General features: G+C 52.0%; 2 protein-coding genes across 4 annotated transcripts in view; one reads left to right on the top strand and one right to left on the bottom strand.

Annotated features, from left to right (window-relative positions):
* Positions 1–3,877: 3,877 nt before the first annotated feature.
* Positions 3,878–15,213, bottom strand: JMJD4 (jumonji domain containing 4). 2 transcript variants are annotated; one of them, XM_049875117.1, is made up of 6 exons: positions 14,939–15,213; positions 14,418–14,583; positions 11,022–11,147; positions 10,250–10,517; positions 9,387–9,533; positions 3,878–8,862 (listed from the first exon to the last, which is right to left on the bottom strand). In XM_049875117.1, the coding sequence occupies exons 1-6, from the start codon at positions 15,201–15,203 to the stop codon at positions 8,560–8,562; spliced, it is 1,275 nt and encodes a 424-aa protein (XP_049731074.1). In that variant the 5' UTR covers positions 15,204–15,213; the 3' UTR covers positions 3,878–8,559. The 2 variants fall into 2 exon arrangements, with proteins under 2 accessions (XP_049731074.1, XP_049731075.1); XM_049875118.1 differs by lacking the exon at positions 9,387–9,533.
* Positions 15,214–15,487: 274 nt separating this feature from the next.
* The window catches only part of SNAP47 (synaptosome associated protein 47), a 154,362-nt gene continuing 151,787 nt past the window's right edge, over positions 15,488–18,062 (top strand). For both annotated transcript variants that reach the window (XM_049875121.1, XM_049875120.1), the window contains exon 1: positions 15,488–15,700. The gene's annotated coding sequence lies outside the window, so the exon portion shown is untranslated. The remainder of the gene's footprint in view (positions 15,701–18,062) is intronic.

Raw genomic sequence — 18,062 nt, 5'->3', positions numbered from 1 at the left:
CATGGAATTCAGCTGCTGAAGCCAGTTTGCGGGTGGGGGGTGTGCGTTAAAATATACGCAAGTACTTAGCTTTTGCGGAGAGCACCGTTCTCCTCAGGTTCTGGAGACGTGAGTAGGCTGCGTGGCTGGCTGCTTCTCCCTCAGGAAACTGCAGCCGAACGCTAGTACCAGCCCACGTCGCTGCCACTCCGGGAATGGGACCTGAGGGCTCCCTGCGATTCATGTCCAGTGACCCCTCTCCACTTCTGAACGGTCTCTTCCTCCCCTGCCCCTCAGTTCGTTTTCTAAGCTTGCCTTTGAAGCTCAGGGCTCCCAGCTTGTCACAAATATACTCCTTTCGCTTGCTTCTTCAGGTCTTTGTTGTAAAGAGGGCTCGCCGGAAGCGTCTGTCTAGTCCGCCGTCTTGGCTCCGCCTCCGGAGTTTTAGGATGGCAAGCTATTGCAGGGTTTCCTGTGGAGTGCTAAGAAAAAGAAAAAATGAGCGCGGAGGTAGGGGTTAAGCTCATACCTTTTCTGACAACTTGACATCTCATAGAACACATGGCCAACACCCCTCCAGGTCCTGAGCCGTGGCCTTACTGGACTGTAGAATATTTCAGAAAGGAAGCAAGTTGTTGCAGTGATTATCCTTTTACTGCAGCCGGACCCAAACATGATGTCTTGGTCCTGCCACGCTGGCGCTGCTGCAGTAAACCTCTGGTGTTACCTGCATCCAGGATAGATCCCCAGGAATGGGATTCATGGATCAAAGGATGTGCATATTCAAAGTTAAAATAGGGAAAACAAGACTACTTCCCAGGACAGCTGTAGCAGGTATGTTGCCACCAGCAGTCTAAGATGGTGGCTGCTTTCCTGCATCCTGCTTGGCCTGGGTGTTAATGATTCTTCTCAGTGTTTTCCAATCCAGTGTCAGTGTGGCCAATGGAATCACAGTGTTGCTTTGACTTGCTATTGCCCCACTAAGTTGTGTCACCTTTCAGTTGTTTACTGGTATTTTGGACTTCTTCTTCCTAAGTAGTAAGTTCAGATCCTTAACCCTGCAAGGGAATTTCTCCCACCCTGCATTCTCCAGGTGTTTGATGTTCTCAAACCTCCTTTTATTTTCTTTTCAAAACTCCATTTATGTAAATAATAATAATAATAGTGTTTCGCTTTGCAGTTAGAAGAGATCTCAGAGGGTATGCCTGCTCTGTGCAGTGTCTCTAACTGAGGGAGGGAATGAAGGGGCACCAGACCTTTCTTCTCCGCAACAGGAGCAGACCATGCCTCACATAGCACAGGAGGAATATCACACAACCCAAGCCCTGGACAATTCTGGTCTTTGACCTCGTGACTTTGAGCAGCCACTTTGCATCAGTAAGCCACTGTTTTCTTATCTCTAGAATGGGGGTGTTTTCCGAGGCCTCACTAAGATAATCTTTTTTTTTTTTTTTTAAACATACTCTCAATGCAGGGAGGTACTATTATTTGTATGCTGGCAAAATAACTTGAAGGTACTAATATTATTCATCACTAAACCTCCTTCCTCCCCCAATTCCAATTTGAAAGCTAAGAGCTTTCTGCTGGAGGCACTCATATTCTATCTCTTACCAGAAGTCACTGATGGTCTGAGTGCTTCCAGTCTGAGCTCCAGCCCACAACGTTCCTGGTGGATCATGGTGCTGCCTCCAACTGTGTGTCCCTCCTTTGTCTCACCCACAGTGTGAAACCAGTCAGCTCAGGAGCTAGATGAGACTTGCCAGGTGCAAACTGTCAAGATAGGCACACTGGAGAGGCTGGTAGAGCATCTGTGCCTGCCCTCCTGAGTGGTGGCCTCTCCAATGTCACCACATTCCTGGGTACCTACAGAACCTTCAGGTCCTAGACCTGCTGTTCCTGATGTGAGTGCCCAGCCCCTCCATAGCACAGTGACTCCTTGGCCACCCACCGGCTATATTCCTTGGGAATGTCACCTTACCTTTCTGAGCCTCAGTTTGCACCTCTGAAAAGTGGGTTGGTAAGAGAACCAACTTGCTAGAGTTATTGTAAGGATTATATGGGATAAGCCACAGTAAGTGCTAACCCAGAGCCTGGCTCTGTGGAAAAGGCTGCTGGAGGGGCTGGGGTTGTTCATATGTATTATTTTCCTCTCCCCCATTAAGAAGTTGTCTTTCTCACTCACTGACCCTGTGCCCTGGAGTAGGCCTATTTTCTCATATGTAAGGGGAGTTCAAGATTCCATGTTGTGGGTCACATCCTGGTGTAGCTGGAACAGGGATCCATGGGCACCTGCAGAGGGACCCCAGGCCCACTCAGATATTGGTGAAGGGACTGACTGGGGTTCATTTATACACCCACGCACACGCATATGTGCACACACACACAGAGACAGACACACACACATATCTACTCTGTGCAGACACTTTTCTAGGCATTTAGCATCATTCGGTGAATAAAATAGACAATAATCTCTGCCCTCCTGGGTTTCCAACCTAGTCAGGAGTCAAACAGTATCACCAAACATTACCGACAGGTAGTGTACAGAGCACATCAGATGTGATGCCCTCATGACCTCCTCTACAATCAACTGAAAGAGTGAACTTTGGGTCAAGAAGGGGCTTTTGATCGCACATAAGAATGGGAGCTTGTGAGGAGGCTGTGGCTGGCGAGGGGCTGGGCAGAACCCAGAGTCCCATGCATCTTATGGTGTCCGCTAGAGGAAGGAGTTCTGGGAACCTCCCCTGCGGGAGGAAGGCAGTAAGAGAGCTGTGGACGGAGCCCTGGATGTTGTAGAGAGCAGAGGGGTGGCTGGGGGCTCGGTGGACTCTGAGAGAATCCATCCCCACCATAGTCCCCTCGCAGCTCTGCTGGTATCCTCCCCCAGTCTGGGATCCCAGGAGATGTAGGGAGAAACTTGCTCCCAAGTCTACTGAACCTCAGAGGTGTGTGCTCAGCTGCATGTAGGGCTGGGGTGGATGTGGCCCTGCCCTCTGGGATAATAGTGTCATGGGAAGACCCACACATGCATGTTGGAAATAAGGCAGTACACTGGTGCACAAGGTATAGGCTAGGGAGTCACAAAGGCCCTGGGAAGCCTGGGGCAGGACAGACTCTGTTTATATCCCCGTCCATCAGATATTTATGCAGAACCAACTGCGTGCCAGCACCAGGCAGTGAACACGCAGACACAATCCCTCCCTGCCCTTGTGGAGTTTAGTTTCCAGTGGGGCAGGAACAGAGGTGACAGATAGAGGAGTATGCCAGGATTCTCTGAGGAAGGGGAGTTGGTCAGACGATTGATCAAGAGCTTCTTGGGATCAAGGTTCTCTGCTAGCCCCCTGCTTGACCAGGACAGTCATTGCCAGGACAGACAGTGTGGGCTTGGGGAATGGTGTGGGGCTGGCTTCTGGAAGGGCACGGTCAGGTGCAGGGGCCTAGCCCCCTGCAGGAGTGCTGTGGGTCGGCAGTGTGGCAAGAAAAGGCAGGCTTCTGACCCTGCTGTTCACCCACCTACCCCCAGGGCCATCTCCTTCATCCTGGGCACCGCCTGGGTGGGTACCCACAGGATTTCTGTCAGCTTCTGAACTTTCTCTGCATCAAGGTGCTGGTGGCCTGTGCACATCTCAACATGCCTGACTTGGACTTGGAGTACTGTGTCCACCTTCTCTTTGCCCAGCCGGAGCACCCTGAGCCAACTGAAGCTGAGCTAGAGGGTGAGCAGGACTGGGCGTGGGAGCGTGCTTGCATGTGAGGAGGGGTCGGGGCTGGGTCACACAAGGAGGAGCTCCAGAGGCTGGTGTTGGTCCAGAACTCAGAGTAACCTCAGACTACCCACCTGGTGGGCTGCAACCTGGCAAAACTTTTAGTGTTCACGCTCTTGAACTTTTTTTTTTACACTTTATTTTTTGTGGCAAAAATGTACACAGCAAAACACACGATGCAATACTTTCTACATTTACAACTCAGCGATGCTGATTACATTCTTCGAGATGTTCAACCATTCTTGCTATCTTTTTCCAAATTATTCCACCATAACATAAACTCACTGCCCACTACGCTTCTCATTTAACCATTCGAGTTGCTGCTATTTGATCACATACAGATAATTCTTTAAAAGAGTACAATGTTCGAGGCAAACATTCTTTACTAATTAAGCCAAATTATTGTTTGGCTCAAACATGACTTACAGGGATAGTTTTTGTTTAAGGTTTACAGATTACTTCAGGGCAATAGTTTCAGGGAGTTCACCCAGCCTCAATGGCTCCAAAACGTCTGGATTCCCTGAGTTTGAAATTCTGTTCTACATTCTTCACCCCCCCCCCCGCCTTTTTGATCAGGATTCTTCTACAGAATCTTTGATGACAATGTTCAGATATGGTAGCCGGGTACCATCCCACTCTGGTGTCATGGCAAAGGAAGTTGATCATGGAGGTAATCAGACATTCCTTTCACTTCTTCCTCCAATCCCTGACTCTCCTACTTCCTCTGCTGTTCCAGGAGAAGAGAGACCAATTGTTGTACATTGGATGGCCTCTTGCAGGCTTTCAAGACCCCAGACACTACACGATGAACTAGCAGGTAGAAGAGAAACACTAAAAATATTAGGCCAATTGACTGGAATGTCCCATGAAACCATGACCCTAAACCTCAGAAAAGGCAGTCATGCTAGTGAACTTTTCTCCTCTTGAATGTCTAGCACCAGGGCCAAAGCCAGCTCTAAAGCTGGCTCAATAGCTAGCTAGTGACCAGTCTACTACCAGGAGTAGCACAAGCTCCAGAGCTAGAGCTTGAGCTAGCTCCAGAGATGAAGCCAACTCCAGCACTAGCTCTAGCAACCCATGTGGAGCTAGAGCTAGCTCCTGTACCAACATCAGTACTCATGATAATGCAAGCGAGAGAGAGAGCCAACTCCAGCAACAGACCTGTACTAGCTCCAGAGCTAGAGCGAGGACCGGCTACTGAGCTAGAGCTAGGGCCAGCTATTAAGCTAGTGCTAACTCGAACCCAAGTTCTTGCATCAGCTCCAGAACGAGAGTTTCAGCTCCAGTTTGTCAGTTCCATGACTACAGCTGGCATCAGCTACTGAATTAAAGCTAATCCCAGGGCCAAGCTTAGCACCAACTCTAGAGGTAGTCAAGTCTATCACTGACTCTAGAGTTGGAGCCAGTCCTGGCACCAGCTCCAGAGCTAACGTTCATGTTATGCTCCAAGCAGGAGCCAGCTTCAGCCCCACCTTTAGCACAAGCTGTAAAGTTAGAACCATCTGGTCCAGCACAATTTTTCAGAGGTAGAGCCTGCTCTGGCACCATCTCCAGACTTGCAAGCCAGTTTCAGATTCAGCTCCAGAAGCAGCTCTCACATCACTTCCAGAGTAAAAGCCAGCAACATTAGCCACTCTGGTATCGCCTCAAGTACTAGCACCTGAGTTAGAGCCAGCCAAAGAGCTAGAAACATCTCCAGAAATTGTTCCAACACCCCTCCTGAAACAGAGCCAGCTTCTTAAGGAACACCAGTGCTATATATAGCAACAGCTAGAGAGCTAGAGGTTAGCCACGGCTGCTAACCAAAAGGTCTGCAGTTTGAATCTACCAGGTGCTCCTTGGAAACTCTATGGGGCAGTTCTACTCTGTCCTACAGGGTTGCTATGAGTCGGAATCAACTTGACAGCACTGGGTTTTTTTTTTTTAATACAGAGCTAGAGCCAACTCCATCACCAGTTCCAGTACCAGTAGCAGAGGCAGAGCCACCTCCGCTGTCAGGTCTGGCACTGGGACCAGAGCCAGAACCAGCGCCACTGCCAGACCCAAACCTAGTGCCTCCTCTAGGACCAGATCCAGAGGCAGAGCCAGCTTCAGCATCTTCTCCAGTATCAGTTCCTAAGCACAGCCAGCATTAGCTCCAGCACCAGAGTTTTTCTGCCCCTCACCTCTCTTTGCTGTTTTCTTTTTGGTAGTATTTTCTTGTTTTTCATGTATTTATGTATTTTATGGTTTAAGCTTTACGACTCACATAAAATTCTCCAATTTTAAAGTGTGTAACTCAGTGGCTTTACCTGCTCTCACAACACTGTTCGACCATCACTACTGTCTCATTTCAGAATATTTTCTTCATCCTGAACAAGCGCTCCATAACCAGTAAGCAGTTACTCCCCATTACCCATTATGGACTGAACTGCATCCTCCCAAAACGTTGTCAACTTAGTTAGGCCACAATTCCCAGTATTGTGTGGTTGTCCTCCATTGTGTGATCTGACAGAATTGTCCTGTGTTATAAATCTTAACCTCTGATGTTAATGAGGCAAGACACAATCTACAAGATTAGATTTTACTTTGAGTCAATCTGTTTTAAGAGGGGTGAGCAGGGAGGAGAGAGACCTCATTACCATCAAAAGCCAGGAGCAGAACTAGTCCTTTGGACTCGGAGGTCCCTGTGCTGAGAAGCTCCCAGACTGGGGAAGACTGATGACAACAACCTTCCCCCAGAGCTGAGAGGGAGAAAGCCTGCCCCTGGAGCTGGTGCCCTGAATTTGGACTTCTAACCTTCTTGACTGCGACAGAATAAATTTGTTAAAGCCACCCATTTGTGGTATTTCTGTTATAGCAGCACTAGATGACTAAAACAATCCCCTACAAACTAGCGCCTGACAACCAATAGTGGGCTTTCTGTCTCTAGGGGTTTACCTACTCTGGATTTTTCATCTAAATGGGACTATATATTATGTGGCCCGTCGTAGTCATCTAGTGCTGCTGTAACAGAAATACCACAAGTGGATGGCTTTAACAAAGAGAAATTTACTTCTTCACAATAGGCCACACATCCAAATTTAGGGCATCAGCTCCATGGGAGGGCCTTCTGTCTCTGTCAACTCTGGAGTAAGGTTCTTGTCATCAATCCTCCCTTGGTCTAGGAGCTTCTTCCTGCAGGAACCTTGAGTCCAAAGGATGCACTCTGCTCCCTGTGCTGCTTTCTTGGCAGTATGAGGTCCCCGTCTCTCTGCTTGCTTCTCTCTTTTATATCTCAAAAGAGATTGGTTTAAGGCATAATCTAATATTGTAGATTTTATCAATCTAACTACCACTAACCCATCTCATTAACATCATAATGACAGGATTTACAACATGTAGGAGAAACAGTGGACAATCACACAATTCTGGGAATCATGGTCTGGCCACATTGATACACATATTTTTGGAGGCACAATTCAATCCATGACATGGCCTTTGTGCCCAGTTTCTTTCACACAGCTTAACGTTTCTGAGGTAAAATCCAATGTGTAGCCTATGCCAGCATTTAATTCCTTTTTTCACTGGCTGAATATCATCCTATTGTATCGATACACTACGTTTTGTTTACTCATTCACCTATCGATGGATGTTTGGGCTGTTTCGCACTGTCTCAGTCACCTAGTGCTGCTATAATGTAAATACCATAAGTGGACGGCTTTAACAAGGAGAAATTTATTTCTTCACAGTAAAATGGGCTAAAAGTCCAAATTCAGGGTGTCAGCTCCAGGGGAAGGCTTTCTCTCTCTGTTGGCTCTGGAGGAAGGTCCTTGTCCTCAATCTTCCCCTGGTTGAGGAGCTTCTCAGGTGCAGGGACCCCGGGTCCAAAGGACATGCTCTGCTCCTGGTGCTTTCTTGGTGGTATGAGGTCCCCAACTCTCTGCTTGCTTCCCTTTCCTTTTTATCTCTTGAGAGATAAAAGGTGGTACAGGCCACAACCCAGGGAAACTCCCTTTACATTGGATCAGGGATTTGACCTGGTAAGGGTTTTACAATCCCACCCTAATCCTCTTTAACATGAAATTACGATCACAAAATGGAGGACAACCACACAATACTGGGAATCATGGCCTAAACAAGTTGACACACACATTTTTTGAGTAACATAATTCAATCCATGACACTCAACTTTTGGCTAATATTAAGTGTGGCATTGAGCCAAGACTGGTGGCTCACCGGGACTCTGCTGGTGAATCAGCCCTAATGCCCATATTAATCCTCTCTAGCTGTTATCAGCTAGTAGTTTTTCTTGGTAAGTGGGGACATGTGGGGTGGGGGCTGTACAGCTGGGAAAGAAATCCTCAGGCCTGTCCTCCTGTCCCACAGGCAGCCCTGAACATGTGCAATGCCATAGCCCCACTCCCAAGTTCCTGACCTACTATCTGGTCTCCTTCAAGAACCACGACCTCTCACTGCAGTCAGAGCTACCAATACCCTTCCTGCCCACCCTCTCAGTGTAGCAGGAGTTCTCAGTGCTGGCTGGGACTCACCCAAAAAGAACTCAGACAGGACCTCTGGGGCTGCCGTTCTTTGAAACAGCCCAGGGTGATGCTGATGGACAGCCAGGACAGTCTCAAACCCTTAAAGAGTAGGAGTTGCTCTGTTAGGCACTGAGGCAATCAAGGCTTGGGATGAGGGGGTGTGCCCCAGCTTACACAGTTGAAGGCAGTGCTTTATTTACAGAGGGGACACCTGGAACCAGGTGACCATCCTTCACGCCAGTGCCTTGAGGTGGACAGCGGAGCTGAGTCCCTACACATCAGCATGTGTCTGCATGGTGAGTGCTCCCTGATGAGTGTTACAGGGCTGCAGTGGCAGTGACGACCTCCTCCAGCTGCTGCAGGAGCTCCTCTGGCTGCAGCGAGAAGGTGCTGGTGTCCACTTTCTGGAAGTCTGGGTTGGCGACCAAGGACGCCAGCACCTCGGTGATCCGACTGACGTCAAAAGCAGCCTGCTGGGTGCCCAGCCTGCTGTCGCCGACGCTCCCCACTGTCCCAGCGCCCATCTCCTTTGCCAGGGTGAGGATCCTCCTTTCAGCGATGACCTTGAGGAAGTGGTAAAACTCTTCGTAATTGATTCCTGTACAGGACTTCATGATCACCTGGGTCGGAGAGGAGAGAGGCCGAATGAGGCACTGCTTGTTAACAGCTTGTTACAACTGACGACCATGGAAAAGAATCCCAAGTTGCAAGGGACCCCAAAACATGGGCCCGGCCCACAAGGACAAAGATTTGGGTACAAAAAAGAGAGACACCCAGGTGGCTCAGTGGCCTCACAGTCATCAGATGTGACTAACTCCTGTAGCCTGGAAACCACAAGGACAGAGTGGCCTTGGCCCTGGGACCTGCTGCACGCCTCCACCATCCCTCCCACATGTAGCCCTGGCCCTGACGAGCCCCTCCTTCATGCCTACAACCCCCGTCATGATTATCCCAGAGCCCACTGCTGGTCTGGTCTCACTGCCTTAGGCTGCACAAGTGCTTATACACAACAGGAGGGAGGCAAGGGCAGCGACACAAGTCGACAGAGAAAAGTCACACTGTGAAGCGCCCTGAATCCCAGGCTATAACTTCTGGAGGAGGGAAGAGAAGATGCCTGTCCCCCCACCTCTGGGCCTGGCCACACCTGGCAGTGGTGGTGCCAGTCAGGCATGGCATCCCTCCATTCACTGATCTCCCGCTGCACAGCATGGAGCTCTTGCTGCAGGAAGTGCCACATGGGGGCCAGGTTACAGCCGTTGACCCAGTTGTGGTTGATGGAGATGGTGTCCTCCTAGAAGGGGCAGGGAACAGGTGGGGCCACGAGCCCACAGCAGGCACTGCCTTTACAAGCCCCCTTTCCCCACAGTCCATGAGCACCAACCAGGCCTCATGGGGCCAGGCCCTGTGGTTTAAGGTCTGGAACAGGACCACAGAGGCCCAGCCCTCTTCAGCCACGTGGCTCCCTCTCCTACAAAGACACCAGCAGACTATCTGTGCTTGCTTAAGGAGAGCAGAGGGAGCTGGGACTGGGGTAATCTATCCACAGCTGATCCAGCACCGGCCCGGGGCAATGCTCAACACTGGCCCGTGGAAGGAATGTGGGAGGGGAACACGGAATGGCCAGGAGGCCCTCAGCAACGCTGTACGAAGGAAGCTAATGCCCCCACACGAGGTCCAGTCAGCTATGGGCTCTCTCAGGGAGATGGCCTGCGCACCGTGGGGCTGCAGGTTGGCACTGGCCTGCGCAGGTACCAGGAGTGCTTCCTGCAGGTGGGCATGCAGGACAGGTGCTGAGGGATGAGGTGGCCTGCAGGCAAGATATGGGGCAGAGGGAGACACGCATATGAGAGGTAGATGGAAAACTCCCAGGGCCCTGTGGGGAGAGGTAGGCGCCTGCATTCAGAGCCCAGCCCAGCCTAGCCTCTGTGGCTCGTTGGCCTCAGGTGTGTCTTCCAGATTTGTCTGGGCCACATCCCAGGGCGCATGGGCAGGGAGGGCCTGCCTTACCAGGTTGTGGACCTGGTGGTGCCAGCCGCTGGGCACAAACAACATCTCGCCTGCTTCCTGCGTGACCTCCAGAGGTGGGCTGCAGCGTGCACATGCTGGGTGCAGACGGACGTCAAGAAGTGTGGGCGAGGTCACATCGTAGGGCAGGCTACCGTGGCAATCCCGCAGGGCTTCTTCCTGCCCGGGCGGAAACAATAACCACTTTTTCCTGCCGCAGATGTTGACAGACCAGCTGAAGGAGCGGAAGATGTCAGCGTGGAACGGAGACCTGTGGCGAGAGCTCCTGGTTCATGCCTGTTGGCTTGGATCTGGTGTTTGTTTCTTCTGGACGAGACTGTCTCTGGTTTACTGAATGCACCATCCTAAAGGCCTCAGAGTAAAGTGGGGTGGCCCCCCTTATTCATGTCGGACAAGCCCCCCTCCCCCACCACCGCCAGCTCTCATATCTGTGCTAAGGAGCTCCTCTTCTCCTGAGAGCCCTGTCCTGCAAGCCAGGTGGGTGGCCTATACCTCCCACACTTGACCCCCAGAATGACTGTAGATGTGCTTGGGGTGGAAGCAGGGAAAACGGGCTGGGTCAGACAGGAAGGGCTTGGGATGCCACCCTCACAGCCCAACTTTATGCCCTAGCTAACCGAAATCTCCAAGAGGTTCTGAGCAAGGGCTGACACACTGGTGGGGAAGGTTCAGGCAGAGGGACCTGAGGCAGTCAGTAGGGAAGGAGAAGGCAGACCCTGCAGCCCTGGGGCAGCTAGCGGGTGCTCAATATTACCAGGTGCCCGTGGGCCCCATGTAGATGAAGCGGTAGTCATCCACATTGATGGCGTCCCAGTATTCGTTCAGCCAGTCTGATGAGAAGTACACTGGCAGGGAGTACACATCCTCCACCGAGGTGTCCCTGTGGAGAGAACCACACATGGGCTGTGGCGGGAGAGAACCACGTGTGGGCTGTGGCAGGAACGGCCCCGAACCCCACCTCTCTCACCCATATCCCTGTGCAGGTCCCCACACAACAACGGGCCTGGCCTCTGTCTGGTTTGGGTCCACGGGGCATTGGCAAATGAGATACAAACAGTGTTCTGAAAAGACACGCACACTGCCCGCTCCACTGACAGGTGAGTGACTCCGGGCTACCGGCTGGAGGCATGTGGCTGCCAACAGCTGGTGCCAACTGCCAGGTATGGGTGGGCCCATCTTAGACCATCCAGCCCTAGTCGGGCCACCAGCTGACTACAACCCCCGAGACACCCAGAGGAGACCTGCGGAGGAATGGCTTAGCAGAGCCCTGTTCAAATTGCTGAGGCACAGCACTGTGAGCAAATCAAATGGTTTTGGGGTCGTTTGTTACACAGCAATGGATAACTGGTAGAGGCAAAGAAGCAGACATTTTAGACCCCTTCTTGCACCAGTTCTGGGATTTTAGCTTCCAGCTGACCTGGGGCTTCTTAACGCATCGTGTGCATTATACTAGCTTTCTTGGCTCTGTGGGCCTCCTTTTCTTTTTCACTAACCCCAGAGAACTCCACCCTCCCTTACTGATGCGAGGCCACAGGGCCAGGTATGAGGACAACCCGTTACTCAGAAGCACTTTTTGCCCTAGCCCTTCCTCCTGGTCCATCCCAGAACTCAACAAATGGGCATCCAAACACAGTAACACGTGAACTAGCCTGAGGGAGTCTCTGGGGAATAACAGGACAACTCTACAAATGCCACACTGAAAAGTTTCTGGATTAGCTCACATGCAAATCTTGGCCAGACGCAACAATAAGGAAGAGCCCCAGTAGCACCAGACCGCTTGTAGTTCCCCAAAACACCATGCCAGTCCCTCTGCCTGGCACGCCTTTGTGCCCCTGGTGAGCTCCTATTTACCTTAAACCCCTTAAACCTTAAAAACCCAGCTCAGACATTACCTCCCTCGTGGCTTCTCCTGACTGCCTGACCCCAGGCCTTCTTCTACCCCTTTTATTTTTTTAGAGTTGCCAGATCAAATAGAGGACACCCTGCGTCATGGACTGAATTGTGTCCCCCTAAATTAAAATACGTCAACTTAGCTGAGCCATGAGTCTCAGTACTGTGTGACTGTCCACTATTTTATGTGATTTTCCTATATGTTGTAAATCCTATCGCTGTGATGTAATAAGACGAATTAGTGACAATTACATTTATGACGTCTACAAGATTAGGTAGTGTCTTAAGTCAACCTCTTTTGAGATATAAAAGAGAGAAGCGAGCAGAGAGACATGGGGACCTCATATCACCAAGAAAGCAACACCAGGAGCACAGCGCAACCTTTAGACCCAAGATTCCTGCGCTGAGATGCTCCCAGACCAAGGGAAGGCTGATGACAAGGACCTCCCTCCAGAGCTGATGGAGAGAGAGAGCCTTCCCCTGGAGCCTGTGCCCTGAATTCGGACCTCTGGCCTACTGGACTGTGAGAGAACAAACTTCTCTTTGATAAAGGCATCCACTTGTGATATTTCTGTCACAGCAGCACTAATGACCAAGACACCCACTCAAAACTGAATTTCAAATAAACAATGGACAATTCTCTAGTATAATTATGTCCCATGACATACCTAACCTAATGGAGTCCCCAGGTGGCACAAACGCTTAAGCGTTCGGCTGGTAACTGAAAGGTTGGCATTTCAAATCCACCCAGAGGTACCTTGGAAAAAAGGCCTGATGATCTACGTCCAAAAGGTCACAGCCATTATAAACCCTATGGAGCACAGTTCTACTCTAAAACCCATTAGTTTGCTATAAGTCAGAATCGACTCAACAGCAACTGTTTATTTTTTTTTTAATTCCAAAAAAAAAATTTATCGTTCATCTAAAACCCAGACGCCCAGAGCCTGACGGTGTTTGGGTCCATGTGTCTGTCTGTTACTGGAGTATGAGCTCCCTGAGAGCTGGACCAGCGCCTGACTGTACCTTATCCACCACAGTCTACCTGGGCAAGCTCTTTGGCCACTGCCTGGTTTGGGTCAACGGGGCACTGGCAAATAAGATACAAACAGCATTCTGAAAAGACAAGTACACTGCTCTCTTCACTGCCAGGTGAGTGACCCCAAGCTACTGACTGGAGACACGTGGCTGCTGACAGCCGGTGCCAACTGCCAGGCGTGTGAGTGGGGGCACAGAATGCCACGGGGGATGCTCTGAGATAAGGGTGTTGGGAGATAGGTGATAGCTACTTTTCATGCACTACTGGGTTGGTCCTGGGAATCAATCACAGGGGCCTGGGTTCTATCCTCACTTCACTTTTTTGAGTCTTAGTTTCCACATCAGTAAAACAGGAATTCAATTGATCACTCATTCATTCAACATGACCTGAGTACCTACTATGTGCGAGGTGCTGTGCCAAGTGGTGGCAGTCTGACCACACTGGTCTCTGCTCATGAAAACAGTAACAGCTTTGGGTGGGGGGAAACAGACACAATGCCCAAGGACTAAATTGGAGAGTACAACGCTGGGTTGGTGTTGGGCTGTGCTGCGGGAGACCACCCTACCCATGAAAGTGAGACGGGTTTCTCAGAGTGGGCATCATTTGAGATGTGTCTTGAGGAGTAAGTGGGAGCTCCCTGGGGATAAGTATGTGGTAGGTGGGGACAGACTGTGAAAGGTTCTGAATGCTACATTAGAGTTTACAATGGCCTTGTCAGTGACTGGAATTTTAAACGTGGGATAGGACACAATCCTGCTAGGAAGATCATTTTGACAACCTTTCAAGGGCCTAACGTGGGAGGGGGCAAGATTTCTTGCAGCAAGCTCAGTCTGGACGCCCCTGCAGCAACCAAATCATCAAAGGACAGGGTCCGAACTGAAAGAGAAGGGGCGGAAAGGAGAGGAAGGTTCCAGGGCATCTGAAAAGAAGGTGGTTCAGGCTTCACGTTGCCAGTTAGACGGGGAGGGTGGAGAAGAGTCCTCAAACATGACTCTGGGCAATCATAGTACAGAAGAGCAGCGTGAGAGGGCAATGTCCTGAAAAATTACACCTCTAACCATGCTGAAGAGAGCAGGTTTCTTTCACACCAACTAAAACTCCTACGTGGAAAAAGAACAGTTCCTCTTAGGGGCAGCTGATGGCCCCTAAGGCGGAAAGCCCTCAGGGGTCATTAACTTCTAGGAAAAGCAGGCCGTGCCACAGTCCCTACTCGGGTCCTTTTACCTGCACAGGTGCCAGTCTTTGAGGTAAAGGCAGCCCTTGGGAGAGGAATAGTTTCCCTGGATGTACTCTTTCCAGTAGCTGATGTACTCTCTGAGGGGCATGTGCTTCTTGGGGTTGGCGTTGTATTCCTGCACTCCGCAGTTGGCAACAGGTACAACCATGTCTCCTGAAACAAGAGGGACGTGCAAGGCTTGTGTTCTGCACGCTGAGCTGCCTTTCCTGAGAGTCATACACGCCGCCCAGCCTCACTGGCCCTGTTCCCACCTCTCCCCAGGCTACCTGTCTCCAGCCACCGGCCCTCCAATGCACTGCCAACACCGTCGCCAGGTGAACTCTCTAGAGGAACCACTGACGCCTCGCCGCCCCCAGACCCTCCAGGGCTCCCCTCATCTGCGGCCTCTAAGGGCACTGGGGCCAGGGCGAGGGTCAGGGTCAGAGCGCAGCGGCTCTAGGACGGGGCGCGCTCCGAGCTGGTAAGGGAACGCCCGCACCACGACCGAACCCTTCCCTTCGGTCCTCACCGTACTTCCGAAGCAGATAATCCAAATCGGGCTTCCCGTCGGGCGTCACCCAGTGCTTCCTGCTGCCCCAGCCCTCAGTGAAGGCGCTGGAGAAAACGCAGGGCACGTTGGGGAGCAGGTAGCCCTTGAAGAAGTCGGCGTAGGAAAACGCATCTGGCTTCTCGATGAAGTCCACGCGGCCCGGGGGCCCGCAGACCCCGTCCGGGAGACGCGCCCCAAGGCCCCGGAAGTGCTTCTCCGCGAGTGCGCGCGTCTCCCTGTCCATCCCGGCGCCCCGGGTTCCGCGTCCGTAAACGGGGCGCAAGGCCGCTGGAGGACGTAGGGAGGTCCCCGGGCCCCGGCGGCGAAACCCAGCCCGGCAAGGGACGGGGGCTCGGAATCCGGCTTCGGCCTCCCAATCTCTGACTCTTTATACCGGGAGGGCTCTTTCGGCGCAAAAGCCGTGGGCAAGGCCGCGGGGCCGGCAGGAACGGAGTCGGCGGGGCACAGACTCACGCAAAGTCAGGGCCGCCCAGGGCCGCCAAGCGGAACCAAGATGCCGAGGGCGCGGCGTTGCTGTCCAACCGCAAACCTCGCGCGCCGGCCCTGGGCACATGCGCACAGTGCGCAGCTGCCTCGCCGGCGCAGGCGCCCTAGTGGCTCGTAGCACCTCTGGCCCAGGTCGCGCTCGCAGCCGCCTGGGAACCGGCGCCTAGCTGCTGGGATTGTCAGACAGCGTCGGCCCGAGGTCTCGCCGTCTTCACGCTTCCCCCTGCGCCTCAGGTAAGCGGCGTCACTAGCCTGCGGTCATTCCTGTGCCCCAAGCCCTTCCGGCCCTCCCCCTGCGTAGTCCTGCCCACCCCTGCCGTTGCCACGGTGATGACTCCCCTTCTCTTCCCAAAGCCCCAGGTCCTTGGGAAGGTGGTGCGATGTGGGCAGGGCTGAGAAACGGGCAGAAGGGCCGAAGGTGGGGTCCTGGGGAATGGTGGGGACCTGAAGGGGCTGCTGAGCGCCTAGGGGGATGTGGGGACCTCGGGGAGGGTGAGGACCTGGAGGAGGTGCTAGAGGGCTTAGGGAGAATGGGGGGGGGACTGGACGGGGTGCTAGAGGGCCTAGGGGGTGGTGGGGACCTGGAGAGGCTTGTGGGCGCTTAGGGGGAGGTGGGGACCTGGAGGGTTGCTGGCGGAGGGGGGGGGGCCTAGGGAGGGTGAGGACCTAGAGGAGGTGCTAGAGAGTTTAGGGTGGGTTGGTGGGGACTGGACGAGGTGCTGGAGGGCCTAGGGGGGTGGTGGGGACCTGGACGGGCTGCCGGGTGTCTAGGGGGATGTGGGGACCTGGGGGGTTGCTGGGGGGGAGCCTAGGGAGGGTGAGGACCTGGAGGTGTTAGAGGGCCCAGGGGGATGGTGGGGACTTGGAGGAGGTGCTAGAGGACCTGGTGGGACCTGGAGGAGGTGCTAGAGGGCCTGGTGGGGACCTGGAGGAGGTGCTAGAGGGCCTGGTGGGGACCTGGAGGAGGTGCTGGAGGGCCCAGGGGGGTGGTGGGGACCTGGAGGAGGTGCTAGAGGGCCTGATGGGGACCTGGAGGAAGTACTAGAGGGCCTGGGGGGGGGATGCTGGGGACTTGGTGGGGCTGCTAAGGAAAGGGGATGAAGAAGCGCCAGGATGGTGTGGAGGAGTGAGGGCAGGGTTTTCAGACAACCACATCAGCTGACCGAAGTGGGTGGGACATCTGAGTAGGGAGGAGGATCCTGTCAGGGTCTCAGCTTGTTGAAATAAAATCTTGTCAACACTGACATATCCACATCAGTATGCAAAAAAAGAAAACAGATTTCTTTTTGTGTAAGCTTGACAGGTCATATGTCTGTTGACAGTCCGAGATAGGGTACAGAGTCTGGGCAGGATTTCACACATTTTATACAGCAATGTAGAAGAAAGAACCATTAAAACTTTTCATCTCCCTGGGGAGAAGAAAACAAAACAAATAGACACACCTTGCGATAGTTTCGTGCACATCTCGTGAGAGAGCCTGAGTTAACCTTGGAGGTGTGTGTTTACAGTTCTGGGTCAGAGGCCTGTGGTCTTGCATTGTACAATCTGCAGACTAGGTTTTATCTCCTTTCTCGCCAGAAAGCCAGCCTGTCAGTGTTTCAGGGGACATCCTAATGGGAGAGGAGGAGCAACTGCCTCCTCTTTATTAAGCAAAGAGGACTTCATTTTACTTACCCTGAAAATCTAGGTAAGAAAGGTTCCTGGAGATGCTGGTTCTCTGATTCTTGGAGGGAGCTTTTGAGGGAGGGCCCTTTCCAAGGTGTGTGAAGTTAACCCAGATGGAGATGAGGGAGGATCAAAAGTGGAGAAAGAGAAGGACCAAGGTCTTTGGACCAAGGACCAAAGTGAGTGTTGGGAGTCTCTGAGACCCAGGTAGAGGAGAGGTCTGAAGTGGGGCAGAGGAGCATTGTGGCTTGTGGTGGAGAGTCGTTTGTGGCAGGTGAGGCAGAGTGCAGGGATTGTGTTATTCTGTGTGTAGTAGCATCTGTTCCCAACCTGCTGTGGTGAGGATGGAATCACCCGTAGTCCCACCTAGAGATTACGATTTTTTAATTTTTTGCTGTAGAACCTATCCTTCCAGACTGACTTATTTATTTCCTCTCTCTCTACACAGACACAGATACACACACACACAATCTCTCTCTCTCTCACACATGTTCTATAATGTATATGCTTAAATGTTTGCTGTTTTTAGCTTGTCTTTTTTTAGTTAACAGTATACTGTTGGTATCGTTATGCATATTGACCAGGTGTTCCTTTTTTATCTAATTCCAGTTGTGATGAGTGCAGATCATGGGAGGCAAATGGGAAAGGTGTGGGAAGCATGTTCCTAATTGCCTGAAGATTTGGGACGTATGGTTTAAAATTTGCCTCATAGGAAAGAATATGAAATTCCAATAGGCACTGCCTGGGAGGAGTTCTAGGATTCCTGGAGCTCCCAAAGTTCTGTGGTTAAGACTAAGTTTCCTAAGAAAGGCAAAGTTTCGGACCAGGAGGTCCGTGTATGTGCTCCCCAGGATTGTTGGAGGGCATCTGAACTGGTAACTCAGAGTAGGGGATTGAGCTCTCATTTCTTGAGAGCTGACTCTGGGCCAGG

This window comes from Elephas maximus, chromosome 2 (assembly GCF_024166365.1).
Source record: "Elephas maximus indicus isolate mEleMax1 chromosome 2, mEleMax1 primary haplotype, whole genome shotgun sequence".
In the NCBI taxonomy this organism is placed as follows: Eukaryota; Metazoa; Chordata; class Mammalia; order Proboscidea; family Elephantidae; genus Elephas; species Elephas maximus.
Note: the sequence above shows the minus strand (reverse complement) of the source record. Positions and strands in the feature narration are given on the sequence as shown.